This window comes from Botrytis byssoidea (genome assembly GCF_014898295.1).
Source record: "Botrytis byssoidea strain MUCL 94 chromosome Unknown BBYS_014, whole genome shotgun sequence".
Classification (NCBI taxonomy): Eukaryota; Fungi; Ascomycota; class Leotiomycetes; order Helotiales; family Sclerotiniaceae; genus Botrytis; species Botrytis byssoidea.
In genome coordinates, this window is record NW_024065855.1 from 38079 (window position 1) to 64639 (window position 26561).

Genomic DNA, 26561 nt, shown 5'->3' on the forward strand with positions numbered 1-26561 from the left:
CAAATGCGTATGAATTTAGCATTCCCAGATCCTAAATTGGCTTCAATTGTCTTAAAAGATTGTTGCTGTTGCAAGGGCAACGCCCCTAGAGAAAGTAGTTTCGTTCTGGCGGTGTCTGTTAGGCGTTGATAACTCAGCTTTTCTGATGTATTCGCCATGCATCTAATGTCTTCAAATTGAATGAATGCAGTCCCAACAACTGAACGGTTTGAACAATCTGCGGCTGAGATGCCAGGAACATTGGCAGAACTTATGAAGTAGATCGAAAGAGGCGGCACTTTGATTTCTCAGAGAACTTGACTTACAATTGCTACTTTTTTTTCTTCAACTAGTCACAGTGGTTTTCTCATTGGCTATTGAAAAATCCGTTAGAATTGAGAAGAAGATTCATCTTTATGAATGTTAATGGCCATATCCAAAACTTTCAGGATTGAATGATGTGCAGAGTTCAAGGTACTATGCCACTAGTAAAATGTCCCGTGGTGAGACATGTGTGTTTTTCAGTACGAGCTGTATGATCTGAAACATACATCTCAGATTTTGCGTAGCCAATATCTAAGATTTAGTGTACCCAGTAGGTCTAAAGTCTAGTGCGGCACAAATACGTAAAGGGTCTCTCCCTTAGAATTGATTGCCATGAGATTTTACAAAACCCAACCCACGAAAATTCTGCGTGCTTCAGACTCAAATTCCTGGGGAAATCAACCGATTACTCTCAACTATGTCGGATTTAAGTACCAGCATTTGCAGAGAGCCACAAAAACCTGCAGAACAATTATTGAATAACACCATATACCAACATATTGCTCATATAGAACAATTTCCACATATACTTGGTTTTAACGACCCATTCTTCGTTGCAGATATAGAAGTGATTCGACGTCAACATGATCTTTGGGTATCTCATCTGCCTTTCGTCCGGCCATTTTACGGTAAGTGAAAGCTTAGCCGCGTTTTTATTTCATGGAACTGATGTGCAAAATAGCCGTTAAATGCAATACTGACAACGTCATGCTGAGAGTACTCATGCAACTCGGCGTTGGATTTGATTGTGCTTCCGTGGAGGAAATGCATACCGTTCTATCATTGGGTGCTCATCCTGGCAGTATTATCTTTGCAAATCCATGCAAGGCACCCGAAGCACTTGCTTTTGCCTATAATGCGGGCATCAGAAAAACGACCTTTGATAATATCGATGAGCTGGATAGCATAAACAAATACATGCCTAACGCACAACTGATGCTTAGAATTTTCGCGAATGATAACAGCGCTCTTGTTGCCCTAGGGGATAAATACGGTGCCCCACTGGAATCGGCTCAAGCACTTCTTGTACGCGCGAAAAAACTGGGTATGGACGTCGTTGGAACTAGTTTTCATATTGGTAGAGAGCCCTCTCATAATGATTATGTATTCCAGAGTTAACTTTATGTCAAGGGTCGGGCGCTTCAGATCCTGCAGTGATTCGAAAAGCCGTTCAACATTCAAGATTGGTCTGGGATATTGCAGAATCCTTAGGATTCTCCTTGAGAATTGTCGATATTGGCGGTGGGTTTCAGTCCACAGAATCTGCATTTGGAGATATGGCCGAAGCTGTATCTAATGCCATATCTGAAGCGGGATTTCCAGAGCAAACAACTTTCATTGCAGAGCCCGGACGTTTCTATGCGCGCAGTGCATTTACACTTGTTTGCAAAATTATAGCACGCCGGGTGTCAACAACGACAGGACCTTCCAAAACTCTGGAAATGTTGTATCAAAACGATGGTGTATACGGAAACTTTATGAATGGGCTCATCGAAAAGGAAGAGTTTATGCCAACGTTGATCAAAGGCAAATTAAATACGACGATGGCACGCAAGACTGGAAACCACACCTACAAGATTTGGGGGCCAACATGTGATAGTACAGATTGTGTGAGTCGGAGCACCACTTTCGGCTGCGAAGTTAAAATTGGTGATTTTTTGGTGTACAGAAACATGGGAGGTGAGAACTAAGACCGGACCACTCTTCCTGATGCTTGACTGATTATGATTACAGCTTATACTTCAGCTACAGCGACGCGTTTCAACGGATTCTCCAATCAAACGGGTACTATCTATATCTGTAGCAACCTCCAAGATTATACCCAGATCGAGGACTCTAGCAGTGAAGAGGGCAATTGCTCACCAATGAGCACGGCGATCAAAATTCCTACCAGTGAATTGTAATGTTCTGACACATTACTCAGATAGTGTTTTTCGTTTCGTCAAAAGTACCAATTGGTTTATAAAGTTGCTTGATGTTCTCTTTGGGATCGGGATTCGGGAAAAGTTAATGGTGAATGGGATGGTTATGTCAAAGATCTGGAAAACAGGGCATATCTAAATGCACAAAATCACAGGTGTCAGCCAAAACATTCCCAAATGGAATTGCTCGAGAACTATAGTCAAATTTAGGGAAGGAATTGTCGTTTCTTTATAAGATTGTACATGTTTGGCCGAAAAATGTTTGCTGAACTTTTCTCGTGAGCTCATAGCGTCTGACTTCAGATTGCAGTGATCAATCTGGGAGAAGTCCTTGACTTGAGAAGTGAACCACATGGTCCAGGAAGAGCTCCCATCTTAGAAGATGTTCTTAACACAGTGCAGGCAGTGCATTTGAGAGATATAATTGGTTGAAGAAAAATAAACGAATTAGCAGTGTATTGCATAAATCAGGGAAAGTGGTTGTCCTAGCAAACACACTTAGCCTACAACGAACGATAGACTCCTGAGAAGCAAACAATCTAGAAGCAGTATTAAACTCGAGAGACATACTACTCAAACAATTGAAGGTACTCAGCTCAGGAGAGGTGAGGATTCATCACAATAGGTCGGGCAAAGATGGCAGTTGAAGTGGTTGGTATGTGTGTATTGTGACGAAAACTTTTACCTATGGATTGGACGAATGGTTATATAGAATTGTCTCTGTAGCCAGATTACCTATGTTATATTCAAAAGAAGAATACAAATAAAAATCTCCACGATGACATCTGATTATATGACCCCTGTCCGAAAAAAAGCTTTGACCTTGGCGCTTAAATTCTTGCCGCATTACTCATAACATGACCATAACTTTATACAAAAGTACCCCTCCATTAATTTTTACTCTATTTGTAAACGTGAAAGTTATCATTCAACACCACCCAATCTTACAGCCGATTTCTTCACAATCGTAAAGATGGCGGAACCAAGTAAAGAAATTCCAACTGACCCCGCTATCGCAGCTGGAGGCGCCCCACCTACCGGTGAAGACCCCGCACAACCCTCTAAGAAAGGAGCCAAAAAAGCAGAAGCCAAAGCCAAGAAAGAAGCAGAAAAGGCACGTAAAGCCGCTGAGCAAGCTGCCAAACAAGCTGCCGCTGGATCTGCTGCTGCTGAGGATCTTGCGAAAGATAATTACGGACAAATCAAACACACCACTAAGATCGAAGCCGAAAGTGTACATCTGAGGGAGATTGGAGAACAACATATTGGCAAGACAATCAAGGTTCGTGCATGGATTCAAAATGCAAGAATGCAAGGAGCGAAGATGGCGTTTGTGGAGTTAAGAGAGGAGGGTAACTGGACAGTCCAAGGTGTTGTGAGTGCCAGCGCGGAGGGCAAGCCAGTCAGCAAACAAATGGTCAAATGGATTGGAGGATTAAAGTTGGAGAGTTTCGTTGCCGTTGAGGCTGTTGTGCAGAAGCCATTGGAGCCTGTTAAGAGCACAAAGGTTTCGAACTTCGAATTACATCTTGGAAAAGTTTACTTGGTAGCTACTGCGCCCGAGATGTTGGGGTTGGGATTGGGACCAGCGAGCAGAGCTGTAGGCAAGTTGGATGAGGAAGAAGATCTTAGTGAAGCTGCTGCCGGTAAATCAATATCTTACAATTATCTCTACCAATGAGCTAACACTTGCTTACATAGGTCTCAGTGTCACAGAAGGCACCCCAACAGCCAGTCTGGCTTCTCACCTTAACAACCCCGCCATGCACAAACGAGCACCTGTCAGCCAAGCTATCGCCGATATTCGAATCGCTGTCGAGGATTACTTTTGCGACTATCTGAGACGCCATCGATTTAAGAAATTCCATCCTCCTTGTCTGATCGGAGCTGCTTCCGAAGGCGGTGCAAACGTTTTCAGAATGCCATACTTCGACAAAGAAGCTTATCTCGCCCAGTCCCCACAATTCTACAAACAATTTGAAATCGCTGGAGGCCGAAAGAGAGTCTACTGTGTTGGACCTGTTTTCCGTGCAGAGAATTCAAATACTCCAAGGCACATGACTGAGGTAACAAAACCCGCTCTGCGAAGATGATGTAATACTAATTTATTCCTAGTTTATTGGTCTCGATTTGGAGATGGAAATTGATGAACATTATCACGAAGTCTTGCACATGCTCGAAGGTGTTCTTCTCTTCATTTTCCGCAACCTTGCCGAGAACTACCGTGAAGAAATTGAGCTTATCCGCTCCATTTACCCATCCGAAGAGTTCCTTCTTCCCGAACCTGGCAAGGAAGTCCGTCTTACTTTTGCCGAAGGTCAAAAGCTCCTTCGTGAAGAAGGGCCCGAAGAATTCAGAAACGTCACCGACACTGAAGATATGAGCACACCTCAAGAAAAGGCTCTCGGAGCTCTCGTTCGTAAGAAGTTTAATACTGATTTCTATGTCCTTGACAAATTCCCAGTCGATGCTCGTCCCTTCTACGCGATGCCAGATCCCGAAAACCCTGCCGTCACTAACGCATATGATTTCATGATGCGTGGACAAGAAATTTTGAGTGGTGGTCAACGATTACATTTACCAGAGCAATTGGAGGAGGTGATCAGATCGAAGGGTTTGGACCCCAACCAACCTGGCATCAAAGAATATGTAGATGTGTTTAAGAGTGTCGGTGTGCCTCCTCACGGTGGTGGAGGAATTGGTCTGGATAGAGTTGTGGCTTGGTATTTGAATTTGCCGAGTGTGCATTTGGTTTGCGATTACCCAAGAACACCAAAGAGATTAAGTCCTTAGACTTCTCCTTTCAAGAATATAAGATTCGAGAATGACATTTTTTTTGAAGACACAAGGAGTTCATCGAACTTAGAATAGGGTTATGTGCTTCCCGTTGCCAATGCGTGACGATAACTTTGAAACAGCAACTGAATAATTTTTGGCATGGAACCACATTAATAAACAGAACACAGCTAGAAACATCAAGATCGCAGTCATTCTAGAGTAAAGGAGAGATTAATGAACAGCCTAAAAAATTCCGCTAGACACATTGGGCCTTGAATGCAGACGATTTATCCTGAAAGGAATTTGGAAAGCGCCCTCGTGTTTATTCGAGATTTCAATGTCATAATGCACTCTGAAGACCCAAGGTGATATCAATATTATTGAAGAAATTCACGGATCGTGATTTTATATTGCATTCAACCTTCTGTTTTTACCGATGCAGTTGCAAATTGATGATCACACTATTTTTCAAAATTAAAGTGGAGAAAGCCCAATACACCTCGCTTAACGTCTACTTTGCAATCTTAAACAGATTTGAACCTGCAAAAATTATGAAGTAGCAAGGTGCCCTAAAATTTGGCTATAATTGACTGTTTAAATGATTGGGCAATCTGACTTTGTTGAATGATTGTTCAGCTTGAAAACAAGTCAGTGGGTAGGACTAATGATAATCCTTCCCCATTAAGAGCAAGTTGAGGTTTCGTAGTCTTTGCTTCGCAGAAACATTGTCTTTGCGACATTATTTTGGATATTTCTCTTCCTGTTCGATTAATACTGAGAGATTTTTCTCATTTCTGCTGCATTTAAGGTTGTGTAGCTATCGATGGCTGGTATCTTTTGCCCTTTCTGATTGCCCAGAGGTCCTGTCTGAAAGTAAAGTAAATTCTCATTCAATAGTGTAGATTTTGTTGAATGGAAAAAGAAAAGAATCACTGATATACCCGTCACTTGACAGTTGTTGATCAATCGTAATACTTAGATGCACCTGTGTATCTTCTCGTGAGTTTCCCATAGCGAAACTACTTGAAAGGGAAGACACCCTCAGATACACGGGAATAATAACACGCCTAAAATTGAGATTGCAAAGAAGTTTTATTATTTTGCTATACGTAGATTATACGCCACCTCATGTAAGCTCCCGCAGCTATTATTCTAATATACTTTGGGATAAAGACATTGAAGTTCTTCCTTAAAATTCACAAGAATGTGTTAGTTGATTCATTTGTTCTCCCCAAGAATGCCCATCTTTATCTCAACTCAAATTTCTGCTCTAGACTGAACATGATCTCATTTGATTATTCTAGAGTCACATCTGTCTACTCTCACTATCTGTAAATAATTGGAATGAGTCTTCAGATATCAATTCTTCCCAATCGTGCCTCAGCGACGCTTCAAATGACCTGTCAAAATCAAGGCTATATTCACAGTTGAGTATTGAACCATTCTTGGATCAATCCCTCACCCCATCGTCCTAGAATGTTCATATACGTGTGATTGATGTCTGACCGAAAGCATGACGAGTTCCCTAATATCGACCAGGGACTCACGTGAAGTTCCATCCTTTAAAACCCAACTATGTACTCTGTTCATCCAACTTCCTTTTCCTCCCTCCTTTGAGCTTGTCTAAAACCTGCGACTGAATGTCCCAAACATTATCCATGACTCTTTTCATCGTAGCCAGATATTTGTATCTCCTTGAGCCTCGCAGTACCAATTTTCTCTCCCGTCTCTCTTTCGTAAGTTTGCTTATTAGACTCTTTATAAAATTATCCTGAACATTTATTCTATGAAGCTCAGGTAGTTTCGCAGGAAAGTGAATGCTGCGACCCCCAATTTCCTCATCTGAACTCACATCTGATGATAGAGAAGGAATAGTTCGAAGTGAGTCTCGAGGTATATTCATATCTGTCTCCATGTTTGGAAGACAGGAAGAAGATGAAGTAGCTTTTGCACGTGAACTCCAACGGCTTTTGTGGTTTATCTCTGGCTTCGTTGCTGTGTTGGGTCCCATGAAAATCTCTAATTTTGGCAAATATTCTCTGATTTTGATAGACACTTCGGGAGCAGCACGATTTTGACCAGGATGATATCTTCTTCGAAGGACGGCTGCATCAATTGAATTTTGAGGTTTTATTCTTGAGCTTGATGATCTCGTTTTTCTAAATGTTGCGAGAGATGGAGTGATGGAGAAAAGTGACCTCCTAAGAATCGTGCTTCGGTCTTTCCTTTTTGACTTCTGTAATTTGTGTGGCTGGTGATAGCGCATGTTTGAATCTTAAAATGGATGAGTGAATAAAAATGATATGCTCATAGATTTGATGTGATTGTGATTTTTGAGTTGGGGAAGGCGTGAATATCAATTGATGAGGATCGAGAAAAAGATTGACCGTAATGAAATCTTGGGATGTCAGCACCGAACCACGAAAACACATTGCATACCAGGTTAAATTTTTGCATAAGTGATCGAATTAGAAAGTTTCCCATTTTTCAATTTGTTTTTGCAGCACATAGTAGACTGTGACGTGCTTAGAACCTTCAAAGAGTTCTCCGCTTCTCATCATCCCACATGATATTACCTCCTTCATCTTAATGGTCGTCACATACAACACTCCATCATACATCTACCGGCGCCGTGTAATGAGCCAAGAAGCTCTTCATCCTCGCACATAGCTGCTTCCCCACCTTCATTTTGACACATAAATGATTCTAACTCTTCAGCAGAATATCCCCAGTCATTATCACCGATATTCTGGTATTCATCCTCCTGTTCAACACGCTCAAATTCTCTCAAATCATTGTTGTGGTCATCATTCCCACAGTCGACACAGCTGCTACTCCCGAGACCACCTGGTGACATACAGGAAGGTGTCGAGGAAGAGGAAAGTACTTATTTATTGTCACTTAGAAGAAAGATTCATCCTTAAACCAATAATGAAGAAGCAAGCACGTGTAAAATATGTTTAAGGGCCTTTATATCAAACATCAAACGTCTCTTTAATTCAATTTCTGACAAATTTCATACTGGTATTGGATACCTATATAAAGCAATAAAAGATGCGATGCTTCCAGTCACCTAAAGAAACCTTATGGCATAATTACAGAAAGGAATATAAGGGCTTGTTAAGAATCTGCTGTGAATTCTACTTGACGATGATTTCGAGAACAAGAGACTGATACGGTATGAAGTGTAATGCTAAGGTAATCCGCCACGAAAGCAACTAGATGTTCAAAATTATCGTCTATGGAAGAAGATCTACGTATTGTAGAAGATCCTCTTTAGTAAAAATACATCCCTCAGAATCACAGCGTCTTTTGTTGCTCCTGTTATCTCACCCCTATCTCTTGAATTGCAGGAATCCCAACATTCGTAGTCCATTGCTTATTATTCCAAGTTATCATTTGCGGGAAGACATCATTTTTTATGTTGCGATATCTTCTGGAATGTTGAGCCAGGAGCGATTGAATCATGAGTAGTCCGAAATCCAGCATTCATAATGAGGTATACTAATGTAAATAAAACTCCATTGCATTTTTGCTAATCTATAGAACACTGCCTTCGAATGATTTTTCGCTCGATGGAAAGAGATCTTCAATAAATGAATTTCTGGATACATTAAGACAATGTTGATGTTCATTTACAGTGGTCCTCCATCATCCTACTCAAGCCAACCACAATCCTCGATCTGACACAAATGAAATTACCTGTAAAACATTGCTATTATTTCGTCAAGAACTTCCCTGAATTGAGAAAGCAACCAGTTTCTCTCACTATTATGCTGATGATTTGATGTTTCAGTATCCTCATCATCATCCGAAATCTGCTCGTTTTGTCCTTTAATAACAGGAGAAAGACCAGAGGGTAGACACCTCATGGTTTGATACATGCTCCAAACCCTCTCTATCGATCGATAAATGCTCTGTGTCTCAGTATCAATAACAGAAACGGGCAGGCGACGGGGGCCTACGTTTCTGTTAATTATAATATGCTAAGCCACGTAGCATATTTACGACTCATTTGGATAACTTCGAGTATAGTTCCATTGCTTCAGAATAAGACACCTCAATACGTGAAGCAGATTCGCCATTCTTTGAGATTTGAAGGCTGGATTTCATCATCAGATCGATTTCTAGTTCTTCGTCAAGCAAGGAAAAACGTTGAGGTAGCGTTTGGATCTGTAGCCTAGCGTGAAAAATCGAGTTAGTTCACAGCACTGGTAGATCCTTCTTCAAGGGGCGAGGAGGAATAAGCTAATGGTAAAAAGTCTGCGAAATAAACCATTATATGTTAAGGAATAACTTACAGTGTTTCTGAAATCATGAACAATTTTTCCTGTGCCGAGCGTAGTAAAACTGCTCGTGTGTCTCCTAAAGCTCTCGCCAAAATTATGCTATCTTTGCACATACTATTGATTGCTCCAATAGGAACGCCTGATTTCGTTAGCCACTGCTCTGTCATAATATCAAAAGTGCATCCGATCGACTCACCATCTTTCCGATGCACAACTAAGTCTCTCACTGTTTCCAAGCGACCCAGAAAGAAAAGCAGATATTCAAGAGCAAAGCTAGAGCCAAGTTTGAGCCGGATATCAGCAGCGTTCATGTGTATATGCGAGCTCCAGCTACTGAGCTTAATAGGCTTGGAGCAAGTTTTGAAGTTCAAAACTAGGTCGGCAGGAAAGTGTTCGGATGCGAAGCTGAATAGAGATTTCTCGAAGAGAATTTGGAGTGTCGTGAGGAGAGAATGTTGGAGAAGGAAGGGAAGCGCTGTGCTGCACTCATAATCATCTTCGTAGGGACCAAGGTCAGGTTTGGAAGGACCAGATACTGGAGGACATTCAATCATATTATCGCGATTAAAATTGAGTTGGTCAGGATCCATGCGTGGCAAAGGACATGGACGTGTTGAAAGCAACTTTCTAATCCTGAAAGATGGGGTGATACGCGGCTTATAATGTGACTGCTGGTTCGACAGCCAGATATTAGTTTCCAATACCTCGCCTAATATTGGGACATTGATAAGTCTTCGAAAAGCGGGATCTTGCTGTCGCTCACAGGAAGAGCCCTTGAAAAGCTTGTTCAAGTCAGATCCAGCAAGGAAGTGTTTCGCGGCCCATAGATCTTGGACTAAATCACACATGCATTTGAATGAAATTCCATGTAAATTCTGTTCAAGGTATTGAGGAGCGAACGAATTCAAGAATGCGTCTCTGGTATTCTTCTTGCCATAGCGAACGCGGTCGACGTCGGATAGCGTTAAGAAGCTTTGGCGAAAGGCAAGGAAAACAATAAGACTTTCGGTATAGATTCGAGGGATTGGGTGGAATCGGGGAACGCGAAACACAGAATGCTTCTTGTTGACGGAATCTAAAGGGGATTGACAGGTCAGAATTTCAATATACATGATGAGTTTAAATGATAACATACCACTTAGATGGGGTGAGCGATGAGATAAATCCATCGTTGCACGTAATACTGCAAGTCTGGGGAGAACGTGGAATAGAGAAGGAGAGGAAGGTAGATTGAGATGGAAAGTAGTTTTAAAGGGAGAAGAACTGAAGCTTCTAGATAAAAAGCGACTTGAAGATATCAAAGACTGAAAAGTCGCCCTGGAAATATTTTTCTGGATTTACCAGGAATTTCTCAGCCGTCGAAGAATTGGGCCAGCTACAGAAAACAGATAGCAAGGAAAATCACAAATCTTATCTAAAGATTGTTTTTCGTAAGTGAATCATTCACCAAATTCTCATCATCCACGCCAGCCACTAGCACGTGGTCATGTAGTAATTGGTAAAGTCGAGGTAGAACCACCTGAGTAGAAATGGCAATCTTCAGGTCAATCAATAGAACCAAAGATCTTTTTTATAGGATTAACTGATGAATTAGACTACCTGCGATTTCCACATTAATATCTAATTCTCCTTAGAGTAACTAGTTATGAACCTTCCTGACTCTAAATTTGCGAAAGAGCTCGTTTGACCTCGATCCCACAACCCTAATAGCGGCATATATTTCAGAACTTCGAATAAATAGAAACGAGTTGCTTTTTACCCATTATCTGTCATCCATGTATCCATTCGCAATATTCGTATCCATCATCAATCACCACCTGCTCAGAACAATTCGCCACTTAAATCATTGAATCCCAATCTCAATCTTGATCTCTCAGAATATCTTCTGTACTTAGCATTCATTGAGTTGTCTTGTCCGAAGCTGTGAATATCATGGTTAGCCTTGTAACTATAGACGCTGCTATAGGTAGCTTGAATAAAACGGTCTTGATCATATCCTGTAGCTGTGACGCCGTGATCGAAAACATTCAATTGATGACTTGCAGGAATGGGAGGAGAAGTACCAGTTGCAGACTTTGTAGCAGTCGAGATCTCTTTAGCTAACTTCTGAGCAGCAAGAAGACGAGTAGCTTCTTCAACCGAGATGACCTCCACATTCGACTCATCAAATGGAGCACCCTTAGCACGACGAAGATTGTCTTCCTTGATCGCGATACGAAGAGGACCTTCGTCGCAAGCGTTAGCACGATCCTGAGGGTAATTCTGCCAGACAGCCACGGGAATCTCACCGTGATTGATAAAGGCAATGTCACTTGGCACTGCGGTGGACATCTTGAACTCGTCCGCAAATTTCTTAAGTTCATTGAACTTAGTGGCCATATCTTGTTTAAGCTTTTCATGCTGACCGACTTTGAATTGCCGAGCTTCCTTCGATGCGCGACTGTAGAACTTTGATGGACTATTGCGGATAGATTTGTCATTTCCGAGAGAAACACGAGAAGATTCTACAGGCTTTGTTTGACCACCTTTCTCCCAGAAGGGATAAGTAGCTAACTTGGTATCCTGTTCTTGGCGTTTCAATTCAACTTGGTTCTTGCTTTCCTGTTCCGTTGTTAACAATTCCGGTTTATGTCCTGAAGCTTCAAGGTCATGATCATTTTTTGAACTAGTTTTTAAGACAGTCTCAGCTTGCATAGCAGCCTGTTCTTGCAACAGTTGGTTTCTCCTCTTTCTTTGCTGCTCCAGGTACATTTCTTTCGCGGCTAGCATGCAATATTCTTGAGGGGCACATCCAACGTTTGAAACGCCGCGTTGCACCGGAGCCCCGTCCGAAGTAGTGAACAAAGCCTCTTGAGCTTGGATACCTTGAGGCTTTTTGGTAGCCGTCTGATGCTTCTCATCCACAGAACTGAGAAGCTCGCTCAACTTTGGGAGTGAGGACAGTTGCGAATGCTGATTTTCCAAAGTATTGATCAAGGTATCAAAATACCCACCGCGTCGTTGAGCACGTGGTTGAGCTACTCGACTACCTCGAGTCATTGAACGCTTTCTGTTTCCTCTCTTCGAACTAGAGGTATGAGGTGGGATAACTGGGACATTATTGTCATTTTCATCACCCGAAGCCAGTACAACCTCCATCGCAGAAGTAGCATGAGCTGCAGAAGTTGCCCAAAGACGATCCTGACGATCGCGAATGTTTTCGGTCAATGGACCATTGTCTGCAGTGGTTGGTTCATCATTCTCTGACTCTGCAAAGGAGAGGGAATCAGATGGAACGATACTATTCTCCTGTCCGCGAAGATTTCCTGGTATGTCTGTCACCAATGCAGCGAAGGATACACGCTTCGTTAATCTCAATGGCGAACTCCAATTGTCAGATTGAGTGGGAGCCCAATCAGAATCATCGTCATCCCCCAGGTCTGAATTGCAATATCCGTCATCTGCCACAATGCTCGATGGCGGCTTACGTTCATACCCCATTCTTCTTTCATAATCTGCACCATGGTTCGATGGTGATTCGAATCCATGTCTACCTCGACTACTGTAAATATTATGGGTTCTAAGGTTTCGATGATTAACAAGACTTTCCTGGATGTAAGGGCTAACTTTTGAGATTGATGCAGTGGTATCAAGCTCCGGAGGCAAACTATCGTATGCACGTTCAGTAGAACGCTCGGAGGTTTTCGTGTGAACAGGGTACCAATCATTGCCTGATTTCGATAAAGTACGCTTTGCATCTTCCTCTAAAATGTGTTTACGAACAAACTCTGCACGTTGATCCGCCGTCATGCCTTGAAGCTTGTCGTCCGAAGGCAAGCTGAAGAAGAAAGCTTCTGGATCACGAGAATTCATGAAGTTTATTGTCCGACCAGCGAGGTAGTCCAAACACTGGCTGTATGTCCACGGTTGTTGCAAGGACAAAGCGGAATCGTTTGGCTCGATTTTCATACCTCCATACTTTGGAGGATCCGGGCAATGGAGAGGCGGGTCATGCGAGAAGTATGAAAAATCAGTACGCGAAGTGACCTTAGATGGAGGGTTATTGACATGGTGCTCAGAGGGGCGGATGTAGACGATTGTCTCAAGTTTCAAGATGTCCTCAGCGGTCCAGTGTTTTACACCACGGGTCAACTGGTACGAATATTAGTTTATTTCTTGGACAAATACGAAGAGAAAAATGCTCACAATATCTTCACAGCTCTTTCCTGAAATGGTTGCTATGTTTGGCGTATCGGTGTTCCTACTTGCTTCTAGTGCGGCCTTAAAAACGGCTCGCTGCAGAGCGAAAGAGGTAAGATTGAGGCAGCGACTGATCATTGAGGTGAGCATATATCCGTTTCGGCTGAAGTTTGCATAATGTTTGAGGCTGAGGAACGGTTGACCGGCCTGAATACTCTGCTGTGCTTCTACCAGCGCTTGAATCGATTGCGGGTGGCGCATACCTCGTCGAAGAAGCTCCACTTGCTGGAAGAGCTTTTTGCGTTCCGCTAGTTCCATGTGATAATATGATTTCTGGTACAGCTGGAGGAAGATCTCAAACTCAGCCATACTTGGAAATCCTGAATTTTCCATGATCAATAAATCCAAGTACGTCAATCGTGGAGGTGGTACGAAAACATCTTCTTGGCCTTGTCCATGGCTGCAGGACGCAGCATTAATAGATGGATAAACATGGCCCAAGGAGGGTGTTTGTTGATCAGCAGACTTTTGAGGAGGAGGAACAGACTGAGGAACAGACTGAGGAACAGATTGGGGAACAGATTGGGTAGTAGGAATCGGCAAAGGGTTGGTCGATTGGCCAGGAGCGTCGATACATTGATCGGAAGGTTGGCGCGTCATTTTGAAGTAAATAATGCAGTACGTCCTTATAGGTTCCTGCAAGTCAGATCGATCAGCTGGAGATTCAACTTTCCACGTCAAGGGCTCGAAGTTGGAGACTTGTGGAAACTTGCGAAAGGATGTGGATTTTGTACAATATCAAAGAAGGTTTAGTCCAAAAACTACAGTTATTGTGACAAGCACAACAACAATAGATTTGCAAACTTGTTGAGAAAAAAGTTGTTTGCTAGAAGTTTCAAGTAAGAGGTTTGCAGATCAAAGTTGAGAGTTGATGAGAAGGGGAGGGTTTATTATGATTCAAGACTGTTATGGGGTCCGTGCAGGTTCGAGTCATAGGCAACAGGAAGGTCAGTCAGGTGTCACAAGTGTCATAATTTGAATTCACTAGATCCTCGGGTTCTTCAGGGATTACAAGGTCCGAGATGACTTCTATGTGAATAATTCTGGGCAATAGAAAAACAGAGACATGAATGCTACTGATGATTAAACAGTTCACATAATTCGAGCTTGGTTTTTAGACAAACTGGTTGGACTGCATTGATATGAACAATACTTTGAGAGAGAAGGGAAGAGAGAGAGAGGTATATGACTACCTAGGTAAATGGAGGTCTTTGATATCCTTGAGCGCAAAATCGTTGATATTAGCACTTGCAACTTGAATACAGTCATACTATGTGATAGAGAAACATGAAGGACAGTGAAGACAAGCCAAACATGCTTTAACAGTTCACTAGACTTGAAATTGCAAGACTACCAATCTAGTATCAAAGCAACGTGTGAATCGTTGATTGCTACCAATCAGTACAAACTCAAAGCAATTCACAACTTTGAAAACAAACCTTTGGAGACAAAAGTTTCATACTACGCCCCTATACTCGGACAATAATGGGAAGGGAAAAATACAATACAACTAATTAGGCATGTAATATCCCCGCTCGAGGCTATTCACTCAACATCTCCCATACTCACTCATGCCATGAAAATTTGCTCGAAACGATTGGTTTGGAGGTCCAACCCAAGATATTGTCGGTAAACTCAAACCTGCATGATAGGTCACAGTGCAAAATCTTCCTTTATAGGACACCAGATGATTTCATTGTCTCCTAATTTACACATCGTCCTTCACGGGAACGAACGCCCCGTTCAACCGATCTATCATAGGTTCGATCTATGCAAGTTCTCAGTCATCATGCCCCCTATCACACGTTTCTCCCATTTAGTGTTTGTCGGCTGGCTTTGGGGTCTTTGCGTTTGGGTTTCTAGGATCGTTCTTGAACTCCTCGCCTGTAATAGCCAGTCTTGTCAGTATCCCCTCATAAGCATATATTTACAGTCCACATGCGAAGACAAACAATGGAATAGACGTACTGTTGGCCATTGCGGTAGCAGCAGAGTTGATTCCGTACATAATGACGGCACCTAATTTCCCAAGTAATATTAGCCATAGTTCAGGCTCTAGCCTTGCCATTCCTCCCCAGTTCCAAGTGCTTTTGACCTTCGCACTCCGTGATATACTTGCGATGAATGGCGCTCAAAGTAACATACCGGCAACGAAGAAAGGAGCCATTGGCTTTGCTAAATACACAATTTTATCAGTAAACATTACTTGGACGTCGGAAAAGTGCGGAACGAAAGCTTTTCACAGCTCGCAATTGAATGGCTTCACATACCGACAGGCACAGGGAACTTCTTTCCTAACCAAGACATTGTGAATTTGTGCTGTGGGATACGACTGAAAATGTACCGGCGGGTTGATTGGAGGTTAGACGGTGGTGATTCCGATAATAGTAGTGAGGTCAACTATGGGAAGGGCCGCAACAAAGTAAGGCTAGAATGTATTGAGCTTAGTGACATATCACGTTTTCCAGAAATGTGTAATGCCTTGTTCATGAGGCCAGAAAATCACACTTTCCTCTTTCAGTTTAGTCTACGATCATTGGCCTATCTTCACGTGCTTCCACATCTTCAGCTTCATTTCCCCATACAAATGTAACGGACACAAGATAGAATCTGAATTTTGATTGGTCTCCACAAGAAACTCCAAGCCCGTAAGCCCGCAAACCCTCACATTCATCCGAAATGGAGCCACCACATCCTTGCTTTACTCCTCACTTTCGTCACTGTCCAGCTGCAGCTTGGTTGTCCTCTTTTCCCCTTTCAGTTCATTCACCAATTCCTCTCTTTCTCTCACATTACACCTCCAAAGTATTGTAACCATACGAACCTTTGAACCAATCTATTTCTGCCCATACAATTTTGACCCTTTCCCGCTCGAGCTATTCACTACTTGATAGTGCTTTTTACAGTTTAAGACGGACAAAACAGTCAAAAAGTGCGGGGTATTTGACAAGCTTGCCATTGTTGGATTCCATTTTAGCCAATTATATGGTTTATTGTGCTACGAACTTATTAAACCTAAACCAAACCTACTTTGCAGCTTCCATCTTCCTTTGTTTCTGTTGATTGCATCTCCGAAAAAGAGAGGAGGAAACAACGACAACTCTCTAAAAGAATATTGAATTCTATTTCTGCTTTGCATTCGAAAAACCAGCGAGACGAGACGAGACGAGACGGGGTATATCAACCACGGCAACGACATCATACCGGCGCTTCGGAAAGTACGACGATACAACACAACCCATTATACGATAATCGGATGACAATTGGAGAATAAAACCTCAATTGTCCAATTAACCAAGCGAAAGTCTTTCCTTCACCTCTCTGAGATTGTGGAACTTTTAATTACGAAAACGGATTCATCCTTCAACCAATCTCCAACAATTCCAATAATCGTTACAACTCTTGACCACACCAATAATCAAGCAACAACTCCAAAATGTTTACACGACGAATCCCACGCAGCTCCATCACGAGTCATCCTCTTAGAGCCTTCACCACTACATCTACCTCTCTCTCTCGTACACCAGCCCTATCAAATATCACCCCTCAAGGTGTGGCCTCATTCGATGCAAAGCAGAAAGAATTCAGAGAAAGAATCGCAGAACAACATCGCAAGAAAGAAGCTGCAAGTGAGTCCAAACTATCCTCCCAAGCTCAAATATCTGCTTCGGCAGACCATACACTAAATGGAGTAGAGCACACAAACGGAAATGGTGAGAAGAAAGGAAAATTAAGTAGTTTAATATATGGGACTCCAGAAGGTCGTGAGATGGAAAAGGAGATTGAACAGAGTTTCAGTCAGGTTTTGGCTAGAGGCAAATATGTACACTCGATCGTGTTTCATGAGGTCAAGCCAGACAAGGTTGATGAGTATGTCCAATTGGTTGGGGAGTGGTATCCGAAGATGGCGGGAATGGAGCAGAATAAAGTACACTTAGTTGGAAGTTGGAGAACAGAGGTTGGAGATTGTGATACTTTTGGTACGTTCCAATTCTCGTCGACTTTCGAATTTAGTTTACCTACAAACGCTGACAGATGAATGATTACAGTCCATATTTGGGAATACCAAAGATATCACGGTTACCATGACTCCCTGCATAGTATCGCATCACATCCTGGCTTCCAAGAATTCGACAAGAAACTCAAGTCTCTCATTACAAAGAAGAACGTTTCTCTCATGCAAGAATTCTCCTTCTGGCCTACCACTGCACCCCGTCAACTTGGTGGTCTCTTTGAATTACGCTCGTACACATTGCACCCCGGAAACCTCTTAGAATGGGAGACTCATTGGCGCCGCGGTCTAAAGGCTCGTAGAGAAGTCATGGAAGGCGTTGGAGCATGGTTTGTACAAATCGGAGAACTGAACACCGTGCACCATTTGTGGCAATTTGCTGATTTAGAGGAGAGAAAAAAGAGAAGAGAGCAAAGCTGGGAGATTGAGGGCTGGGGAGATACAGTTCATAAGACTGTGCCATTGATTCAAAATATGAAGAGTCGAGTGTTGATTCCAATGCCGTGGAGCCCAGTTGCTTGATCTGATATCTGCGTGGATATAATACCAGAATCGGCGGGAGGATTGAAGTTATGCATTGAACGTAAGCGTTGCGGATACCAGGACAGATTTAGTCAATGAAGTGTGATATTGAAGCGAGGAAAGTTGAATGGGCGATACCCAGCTCTGAACTTAAGGGACAAGATCAGCACGCTGCTACATGTATTAAGAAATTGATAAAAACCAAAGGAAGCTTGTAAGGAATTCAAATGCAAACACTTTAACACAGTGGATGGGTGAAGTCAAGCTTGATTTCACCAGTTTATATTGTGAGATTGAATGGAAAAGTATCAAACAAGGTTTCTGCTAGCGTTCCCGCCGGTCTCGGCTCGTGCCGAGATGACAATATTATTGCACTCCGTTGCTCTGTATTCACATACACGACATTTCATAGGCCATATAACTAGGTAGCTTCGAAAGATCTCTTCAGCTCTACAAACGCGGCGGTGTTTGCTCAACGTAAGTTAAGGCGCAGCGCCGGTTCACAGCAAACATTCTTGTATTTGGGCCCCCACGGGGGGGGAGGGGAAGGGCCGATGTTGAGTTACTTGATAAAAGTCCCGGTACGCGATAAGTGTCTGTTACCAGAATTTTTGATTTGTTATACTATCTGTGCTCAATAGCTTGGTTGTCTTTGTACCTGCATCTCCAATTTGCTGCTTACCTATCCCAATAAGAATTGTGGCATAGTGGGTTGTTAAAACAAACATGAGGTTCGCTGTGCGACATTGTATTGCACGATTTATTTTCTCGCATGTATTATTATTTGAATCTTCCACAAATGTCAAAGTGAAGCTTGAACTACTCGCAGGCTTTGTCTTCGATACTGATAGTCTATTTTTCTGTCGACTCCTATTCATTGTCAATCTCAAAACCATACAATGAGCAGTAACTTTCCGTACAACGGCGTTCTCCCATTTACATACCAAGCATATGGGATTCTCTTTGCAGATTGGATAAATCTATTAACACTCTGTCTTGCACCCCTCATTGTTCATATCGTTGCCGGAGTTCCATCGCCCGTCTATCTCTCTAGCCCACGACCTCGTTGGCACGAGAGGCTCGGCCACTATAATCCTACTTCGATACTATGGCATTACTTCTCAATCATCGATCGACGAGCGCGATCCCGTGCATGGAATTCTGCGGACATGGCAGCTAGTAATGCACACTTTTGGACGTCAAGTGGTTGGGATGGCTCGGAAAATATGATGCGGAAAAGTCGACGCTTTTGCACTCGCATTCCTAGTTCTCCGCATGCTGTTTGGGTTTCGAAAACCTCAGCTGAAACAGTAGCCACTGTATTACAAGGGCTGCAAGCTGCTTGGCAATTGGTTGGAGGCTTGAACGGAGGTGGCTATTCTAATACTATCTCTTTGGGATCAGTTTTTGCGCCGCTGGCTATATGCGGATTGATAAGATTACCGGCGGCAGTCTGGATATCTGATGACTACTCTTACGTGGATGTAGATATTGATGGTGATAGTGACCCAGAACTCGAAATTTGTGACGGGTACAGCCTGACAGACACTTTAAAACCTCGCAAATCACCAACATGTCGTACCCTTCTCAGCTTAGGACTTCTCGAACCATTTGCAGTCCACTCACTTGACCTCCTCTCTCCTCGTAGCTGGCGCGGTATAATAGTACGGATCCTCTTTCTCCTTCCACTACTTTCTCTCCTGGTCCTAGCGCTCCTCTATCTAATACCTTATGAAACTTCATCCGATCCTTCAAATACCTTCTTCACACTTACGCAATTTCTCGTCGCCATATTTTTCACCATCTTCCTCGTCTGTTCAATCCCCATCTATACATTCTATTTCCTGACCAACAATTCCACCACCACCATCATCCCATGTATTACAAGTCTCTGGTACAAGATCTACACAGCCCTGTTATTTGCCTGCATTCTTGGCCTCGTCTGTATCGCGGGCCTTGAAACTCGCGCCACTCCTTGTGGTCTCTATACCACCACACCGCCTGGCTTTTTCGACATGGTGGTTTGTGGAGGTTTGAGTGTTGCTCGGGATGGGGCTGTGGAGGGGATAGCTTCTGATCTTCCGCTTGGAATTGCGTGGTGGAATGGGACGAGTGAGGAGATGGGGAGTGGAGTGTTTTATATGCGGGAATTTGATGGGTGGTGTAAGATTGGGATGGAGGGTGATGTGATTGAAGCTTTCTTGCCTGCTAATTTTTCGAGCTTTGATGCGTGAGATATCCAAGAGAAGGGCGTGGAGACGAAAGATATAATCTATATGCAGGATCGCTGGAAGTCATAGTACGTACTTCTAAGGTTTGAGTGGAGATAAGTTGTTCCTGGGAACGCATTAGGTGTTCCAGTCATTATTACAGATGATCTCATTGGGGGATATAGCTAAGGATTTCAAGAGTTCTAAAACGCATGACTGATGGTTTACTCTCACTGGCAAGCTATTCAAAGGAACGCTGGTGTGACTTTTCCAGACAGCAGCCAAGATGATACCATCTGTAAGCTGTTATCTCGAATAACTGAATAGTGAGGTAGAAATTTAATTGGTAAGCTCAGTCAATGTAAGGTTGCCTCTTCACCAAGACATGGAAAATTATGTCCTCGAATCCCTCTTATCAACGCCATATGCTGCATATAACCTATCTACTGAAACAAAATCGACGTGCCACATTGAATCTTCTCACGTTTATATCCCATTGTCCACATCTCTCAAATTTGGTAGAACTGATTGTGGCTCATAATTCTCCCGCCAGCAGAATCAGCGTCCGGTCGTTTCATTTACTTGGGCGAATCATCCGCAACCGCATCGTCAAGTTAATAATCACAAGCGCTACCACAAATAAACGAACCCTGAGCATCCGGAACCTCTGTTACATCCACTCTCTTTATTCCTTCCACCTCCCCCTCGTCAACCCTTTCACATAACCCCTTCAACTTCTCCCCTACCCACTCGAAATCTCTCAATTCAAGATATATCTGCGCGCTCAACCTGACCCAGAGTACATTCGCATGCCATCCAATTTGCAGATAGGTGTCGAATTCCTTGACTGCGGTTTTGTTGAGCCATACTTTGATCTTTTCTGCATCGGCAGGTTTGAATGCTGTTGTCTCGGATGTTGAATAGGACTTCTCATTGTTTTTACGCAAAAAGGGTATTGGTAGCTTGATGTTAGTGAAACAAGTTTCTCTTCCGGGTAAGATGGGAAGAGTATGTGTATTCAGGGTTGAAGCGCATAGGTTACCGCCTGTTTTAGCGAGGTCAAAACAATATTGACGAATTGACGCTTCGCCGCCGCAAACGGTATTCCGGAAGGATATTGCGGCGGGGATGCATAGGTAGGGCGTGTAGTCAATCGTTGCTACAAAGTTGAACATTGAGACGAAATAGTTATTGATATCTTCCAGAGTGTCATTCTCGGAACTTTTGCGGTAGCCGTGAGATGTAGGAAGGGAGGTGCGAATGAGATGTTGGTTGCGGAGGGGTACATAAAAGACAGCACACGAGCGAGGGGTATAGAGCCATCTGCCGTAGGTTAGAATAGAACTTCTATGAGAAAAAGATATCATACTTATGACAGTTACTGACGAAAAAGTCAGGACTGACTGAACCAAGGTGTGTAAGATCGATGTGTCCGATACCGTGAGCACCATCAATCAAACTCAAGACACCTAGTTCTTTACATATCCGTACCAGCTTCTCCCAAGGCATTCGCACACCGGGGAATGTCAGGACCTGTCATCAAAATTGTAAGAAAATTGAGATTATCAATCAAAGTCAATTGATATGCACTTAAAGCGATATATGAGAGACGATGTCAGAACTACTGACAATTTAAAGTGACTCAATTTGTAGGATCAAGATAACCTTACCGTATCAAATATGGCCAACTTAACTTTTGTGCCCATCGCTTTTACCAACTCTACAAACTCTCTGAATTCTCCTAACTCATTCTCCTCATTAATCGGAAACTCCAATACCTGACAATGTGTCGCTACTTCTACTCCTAACATCTCTCTTACACTTTCGACTGTCTTCTCACAGGCATCATAAATCGTGCTAAAATAAACAATCATATCTCCCTCCTCCCATTTCAGATTCCTCAACACAATATTCACCCCTGTCGTTGCATTCGGGATTAGAACCACTTCCTTAGGATTAGCACCTAGAAGAGGTGCAACGGCTTCTCGTGATTTATCAACGAGTTTTGGAAGATCATAGACGTAGAATGTGCTGGGTCTTTCATTACACTGCTTCTGAAATGCATCCTGAGCTTGTTGGATAGGACGTGGGTACGCGCCAAAGGAACCGTGGTTTAGAGGTGTGTAGCTGGAAGAGAATTGGAAATGGGTGTCACGCATGCGATGGCCGAATGGGGGCCGAATTGTCATTGTGATGAATGAGAGAGTTATGATATTGTTTGATTTCAATTGTTTCAGTTATAATATTTCCAGGAAGGTTACCGTTGATGATGGTTTGATCATTAACTCGTTGATCGTTGCCAAATCGGAATCCAGAGTGAAGTGTGGCTGGGGTCCCACGTGATACTCGTTTCATCTACTTTATCAGCTACCAGGCGAGCAGGCTACATATCGTTTGCAATTGCCTGTACTGTTCTCAAAATCTTTGTCTTTTTATAATCCTTCCTGTTGCGCAGATCAATCAATTGCTGGATGGGTGTATTTCTTTGATTGCGAATGATGTTGTAAAACATCTCGAGAGGTCAGATAGTACATGCTATATATGCTTACGTCGGATAGCGTTTGGTGATATGAAATTCCAACTGTTGGTTTGGCTCCAGTATTGCTGGTGCCGTCATTGCCGGCAGTCAGATAATTATCTACATCTGAAGACTACCTTGCTATATCATGGCAAACAAAATAGAAGCCAAGGAATCTCCTCAGAAGTTTATCCATCGCAATTTGACTGTCGAGCTTCAGAGACTGCAAACAGTTAAGTACAAGGAGTTGCTTGTTAATTACTACAAGCTCGCTAACCATGACTTCTCGAAAATGGAAAGTTGAGCTCGTTCCCAACATCGTTGACCATCTAGCTGAAATTGATTCAGAGGCTTTGTATGCAGAGTATCCAGTTTCTACTTCGACATACGATCATGGCTACCGCAAGATCACATATGGTGATTATGCAAGCGCCATTAACTGTCTGGCTTGGTGGATGCACGAAACCTTGGGTCCTACTAAAGACTTTGAGGTTCTAGCCTATATCGGACCCAATGATCTGAGATATCCAGCACTGATCTTGGGTGCCATAAAAGCTGGCTATTTGGTGACAATTCTCCCTATGTTGTTTCTCTGCATAGACCTCAGACCGCCCCCATTCGTTCAAATATCTCTCTGTATTTATCGAATTCAGATAATTATTTCGTCATGATCATACAGTGCTAAGGTCTAAAAGATATTTCTCACCTCCCCAAGAAACAGCGTTGCAGCTCAAACAAATTTGCTTGACCGCCTGGAATGCAGAACTGTTCTATCGCCGACTCCTTGCCCTCCTCAAATCACCGAGATCCTCGAAGCTAATTCCCATCTTCGCGTCGTTGAGGTTCCAAGCGTTGGAGATATTCTAAAAAATAAGGGGAGACGTTTTCCGTTTGATAAAACTTCTCTAAAGCGAATCAGGAGCCCTTCGTTGTTGTGTAAGTTGAGTGAACCCATAATCATGCTATATCAGAAGCTAATCTAACTACGAAAGGTATACTTCTGGTTCAACTGGATTTCCAAAGCCTATGATCTGGACTCTTGAAACTGCCTAAAGGAATATTGCATTGATGGCGCTGGACCCACCAGCTGGCTACGAGAGCCAACATCGAATGTATGAGGGAAAAAGAGGTTTTTTAACCTTCCCACCCTTCCACGTAAGTTCCAAATTGTTTTGATCACGCCATTGTTTCTGATGCAATATTGTTTAGGGTGCATACCTCTGCTGTCATTTATTCAATGCTGTACCATTTGGAACGGTGATAATTAGCCCTACTTCCGGAGCAATCCCTTCCGCGAAAGGACTTGTGGATGGATTGAAGAAAACACCAGCAGATATCGCATTCATAGTACCGTCTATTGTCAATGAGTTGAGCCAAAGCCCAATCTCCTCGATGATTGCGCGGAGCATCTGGAAATGATAATCTACTGTGGAGGAGACTTGCCACAAGCCATCGGTGATATAGTTGCATCTAAGATCAGACTGGTGAATCAATTTGGAGCTACGGAACTTGGCTTGTCAAACCTGATCCATAGAAACTGCGCATTCGATCGAGGAGACTGGAAATATGTCGAGTTTCATCCAGACACAGGCGCCGAACTCAGACCAGTAATAGACAATACCCACGAGCTGACTATGCTTTCCGATCCCGAATTGTCAAAGCAGCAACCTACCTTCACGATGTTCCCCCAAGCAACGGAATATGCCAGTCGCGATCTCTTTACCCCTCATCCTATCAAGCCAAACCTATGGAAATGGCTTGCAAGAGCTGACGATGTTATTGTATTCTTAAATGGCGAGAAGACTAATCCTATATCAATGGAGCAGCACATCGTAGCTCGCAATCGAGAAGTTCAAGCGGCTTTGGTGATGGGCGCACAACGTTTTCAAGCATCACTTTTGATAGACCCTATTAATGGAGATATCAATACCTCAACAACAGAGCGTGCAGCGCTGCTAGAAAAGATTTGGCCCTCGGTGGAAGAAGCCAACCAAAAATGCCCAGTGAGTAGACATTTCAATCTCTAAGAAGAATAGTTGAAAGACGACATGTCCTTTTGATCTATCCTCCATCTTTGAACGACGGCTAGGTACTAATTTAACCGATAGGCTCATGCGAAGGTTGCCAAGACACACATTTTCTTCACAAATCCGATCAAACGTATATTGATTGCGGGGAAAGGCACGGTTCAGCGAGCAGGGACTTTACAGCTTTACCGGGAAGAACTCGACGCTTTGTATGCTGATGCAGATAGCATGACAGCAGAGAAAGATGGCGAAATCTCTTCGAACATCGACATTGGTGATTTATCGGCGGTTTCCGAGTTCATGAGAGAAGCTGTGGTCAACATTACTTCTTGGTCTAATTTAGATGTGAATGAGGACTTCTTCGCTCGTGGAATGGACTCACTACAGGCTCTCACAGTTGTAAGAAAGCTTCGTCATGGCCTTAGAATTACATCAATTGCTTCAAGTACGCTTTATACCGATCCATCAATTACTCAATTAGCAAGCGCTGTCGTGAAATTTTCGAAAGACGAGGTTTCTATACATGGTCAAAAGACGGCAAGTCAGTTGAGAGACAGTATGCTCAAGGAGTTTCGAAGTCGTATTGATTTGCTTATTCTATCTCCGCCAACTTCGCATAGGAAAGTTGACACGAATCATGAAATCGTCGTCTTGACCGGGTCTACAGGTACGCTTGGTTCCCATATTCTGGGGAGTCTTCTCTTGAATCCACGAGTCGCTCATATATACTGCTTAAACCGCTCACCATCGGGTAAAAGTCTTCGAGAGTCTCGGAGTCAATTCGCAGACACTGCAGATACTCGAGTCACATTTCTCACGACAGATCTCTCGAAGCCACAGCTTGGGCTCCGTTCAAAAAACTATTCCAACTTACTGCGAGCAACTCGCATCATTCACAATGCCTGGCCTGTCAATTTTAATCTATCATTGTCTTCTTTCCGTCCGAGCATTGAAGGTCTGATCAATCTTATCACGCTCGCAGTATCGAGCGCAGGTGGAAGGTTGTTTTTCGTCTCCTCGATTAGTTCCGTCATGGGATACAGAAGTTCATCTGGTACTACACCCGAGGATATAATCCACCCATCGACCGATATAATTGAATCTATCGTAGCACCAAATGGCTACGCGGAAAGCAAATATATCTCGGAACTTCTTATCTCTTACGCATCAGAGCAATTATCATCTTATGGGTATGAATTCTCACTCGCAAGAGTCGACCAGATAGCGGGCCCGGTAAGAGCTAAAGGGATGTGGAACAAGACTGAATGGTTTCCAAGTCTCATTCTCAGTTCTATACATGTAGGTTGTATTCCCAGCTCTCTAGGTTCGAGCCTTGGAGGAATCGAATGGGTACCGGTAGATCTACTTGCAGATATGATCGCAGATTTGGCTTTGGCCGATAACGTCCAAAATGAGGGAAGACCGGTTCAGGTTTTCCGTCCTTTGAATCCCAATCCCAAGACCTGGGAAGATATCAGAGAGGAGCTGGTAATAGATTTAAGTTCTATTTCTGGCAAATCGATCAGAATCGTTCCACTCGATGTTTGGATCGCGAAAGTTAGGCATGATGTAGAGCTGAAAGCAGGACCCGGGGCTACATTGAAGGAAGGAGAACTAGATGAGATCTTGGAAAATAATTCCGCAGTCAAACTGTTAGAGTTCTACGAAGATGTGCTTGGATATGGAAGAGACCAGGAAGGCAAGTAAAGCTTTGAAAGATTTGGAGGGCGTTAAAAGGGAG

The 26561-nt window shown here is 43.1% G+C and overlaps 12 protein-coding genes across 12 annotated transcripts; 6 read left to right on the plus strand and 6 right to left on the minus strand.

The window, feature by feature from the left end:
* Positions 1-721: 721 nt before the first annotated feature.
* EAE97_007159 (uncharacterized protein) lies at positions 722-2207 on the plus strand (the record flags this gene model as incomplete). Its single annotated transcript, XM_038877673.1, has 4 exons — positions 722-932; positions 986-1381; positions 1435-1983; positions 2038-2207. 4 exons carry the CDS (start codon positions 722-724, stop codon positions 2205-2207), a joined length of 1326 nt encoding a protein of 441 aa, XP_038731158.1.
* A 991-nt stretch (positions 2208-3198) lies between these two features.
* Positions 3199-5360, plus strand: EAE97_007160 (uncharacterized protein; the record flags this gene model as incomplete). Its single annotated transcript, XM_038877674.1, has 3 exons — positions 3199-3871; positions 3927-4291; positions 4341-5360. 3 exons carry the CDS (start codon positions 3199-3201, stop codon positions 5016-5018), a joined length of 1716 nt encoding a protein of 571 aa, XP_038731159.1. The 3' UTR covers positions 5019-5360.
* Positions 5361-6576: 1216 nt separating this feature from the next.
* On the minus strand, positions 6577-7269 carry EAE97_007161 (uncharacterized protein; the record flags this gene model as incomplete). Its single annotated transcript, XM_038877675.1, has 1 exon — positions 6577-7269. The coding sequence occupies one exon, from the start codon at positions 7267-7269 to the stop codon at positions 6577-6579; it is 693 nt and encodes a 230-aa protein (XP_038731160.1).
* Positions 7270-7599: 330 nt separating this feature from the next.
* On the minus strand, positions 7600-7860 carry EAE97_007162 (uncharacterized protein; the record flags this gene model as incomplete). The annotated part of the gene is made up of 1 exon (XM_038877676.1): positions 7600-7860. The coding sequence occupies one exon, from the start codon at positions 7858-7860 to the stop codon at positions 7600-7602; it is 261 nt and encodes an 86-aa protein (XP_038731161.1).
* Positions 7861-9014: 1154 nt separating this feature from the next.
* Positions 9015-10404, minus strand: EAE97_007163 (uncharacterized protein; the record flags this gene model as incomplete). The annotated part of the gene is made up of 2 exons (XM_038877677.1): positions 9015-9183; positions 9305-10404. The coding sequence occupies 2 exons, from the start codon at positions 10402-10404 to the stop codon at positions 9015-9017; spliced, it is 1269 nt and encodes a 422-aa protein (XP_038731162.1).
* Positions 10405-11190: 786 nt separating this feature from the next.
* Positions 11191-14131, minus strand: EAE97_007164 (uncharacterized protein; the record flags this gene model as incomplete). The annotated part of the gene is made up of 4 exons (XM_038877678.1): positions 11191-11213; positions 11356-11517; positions 11581-13423; positions 13478-14131. 4 exons carry the CDS (start codon positions 14129-14131, stop codon positions 11191-11193), a joined length of 2682 nt encoding a protein of 893 aa, XP_038731163.1.
* An 877-nt stretch (positions 14132-15008) lies between these two features.
* Positions 15009-15938, minus strand: EAE97_007165 (uncharacterized protein). Its single transcript, XM_038877679.1, has 4 exons — positions 15802-15938; positions 15677-15706; positions 15500-15550; positions 15009-15415 (listed from the first exon to the last, which is right to left on the minus strand). The coding sequence occupies exons 1-4, from the start codon at positions 15836-15838 to the stop codon at positions 15348-15350; spliced, it is 186 nt and encodes a 61-aa protein (XP_038731164.1). The 5' UTR covers positions 15839-15938; the 3' UTR covers positions 15009-15347.
* Positions 15939-16967: 1029 nt separating this feature from the next.
* Positions 16968-18065, plus strand: EAE97_007166 (uncharacterized protein; the record flags this gene model as incomplete). The annotated part of the gene is made up of 2 exons (XM_038877680.1): positions 16968-17511; positions 17581-18065. 2 exons carry the CDS (start codon positions 16968-16970, stop codon positions 18063-18065), a joined length of 1029 nt encoding a protein of 342 aa, XP_038731165.1.
* An 899-nt stretch (positions 18066-18964) lies between these two features.
* Positions 18965-20299, plus strand: EAE97_007167 (uncharacterized protein; the record flags this gene model as incomplete). The annotated part of the gene is made up of 1 exon (XM_038877681.1): positions 18965-20299. The coding sequence occupies one exon, from the start codon at positions 18965-18967 to the stop codon at positions 20297-20299; it is 1335 nt and encodes a 444-aa protein (XP_038731166.1).
* A 305-nt stretch (positions 20300-20604) lies between these two features.
* On the minus strand, positions 20605-22749 carry EAE97_007168 (uncharacterized protein). Its single transcript, XM_038877682.1, has 3 exons — positions 21946-22749; positions 21645-21808; positions 20605-21598 (listed from the first exon to the last, which is right to left on the minus strand). Exons 1-3 carry the CDS (start codon positions 22462-22464, stop codon positions 20890-20892), a joined length of 1392 nt encoding a protein of 463 aa, XP_038731167.1. The 5' UTR covers positions 22465-22749; the 3' UTR covers positions 20605-20889.
* Positions 22750-23071: 322 nt separating this feature from the next.
* Positions 23072-23823, plus strand: EAE97_007169 (uncharacterized protein; the record flags this gene model as incomplete). The annotated part of the gene is made up of 3 exons (XM_038877683.1): positions 23072-23359; positions 23489-23729; positions 23786-23823. The coding sequence occupies 3 exons, from the start codon at positions 23072-23074 to the stop codon at positions 23821-23823; spliced, it is 567 nt and encodes a 188-aa protein (XP_038731168.1).
* A 38-nt stretch (positions 23824-23861) lies between these two features.
* EAE97_007170 (uncharacterized protein) lies at positions 23862-26527 on the plus strand (the record flags this gene model as incomplete). The annotated part of the gene is made up of 4 exons (XM_038877684.1): positions 23862-23948; positions 24003-24145; positions 24328-24796; positions 24902-26527. 4 exons carry the CDS (start codon positions 23862-23864, stop codon positions 26525-26527), a joined length of 2325 nt encoding a protein of 774 aa, XP_038731169.1.
* Between the last annotated feature and the right edge of the window lie 34 nt (positions 26528-26561).

Excerpts from the sequence above, each read along its gene's own strand:
- EAE97_007165 (XM_038877679.1), bottom strand. The coding sequence starts at position 15,838 with ATGTCTTGGTTAGGAAAGAAGTTCCCTGTGCCTGTCG. Across the intron at positions 15,551-15,676 it reads GGCTCCTTTCTTCGTTGCCG|GTGCCGTCATTATGTACGGA; the intron begins GTATGTTACTTT and ends TTGGGAAATTAG. Across the intron at positions 15,416-15,499 it reads TGCTACCGCAATGGCCAACA|GCGAGGAGTTCAAGAACGAT; the intron begins GTACGTCTATTC and ends TGGCTATTACAG.
- EAE97_007168 (XM_038877682.1), bottom strand. The coding sequence starts at position 22,464 with ATGACAATTCGGCCCCCATTCGGCCATCGCATGCGTGACACCCATTTC. Across the intron at positions 21,809-21,945 it reads AGTTGGCCATATTTGATACG|GTCCTGACATTCCCCGGTGT; the intron begins GTAAGGTTATCT and ends TTTTGATGACAG. Across the intron at positions 21,599-21,644 it reads TTCGTCAGTAACTGTCATAA|ATGGCTCTATACCCCTCGCT; the intron begins GTATGATATCTT and ends AACCTACGGCAG.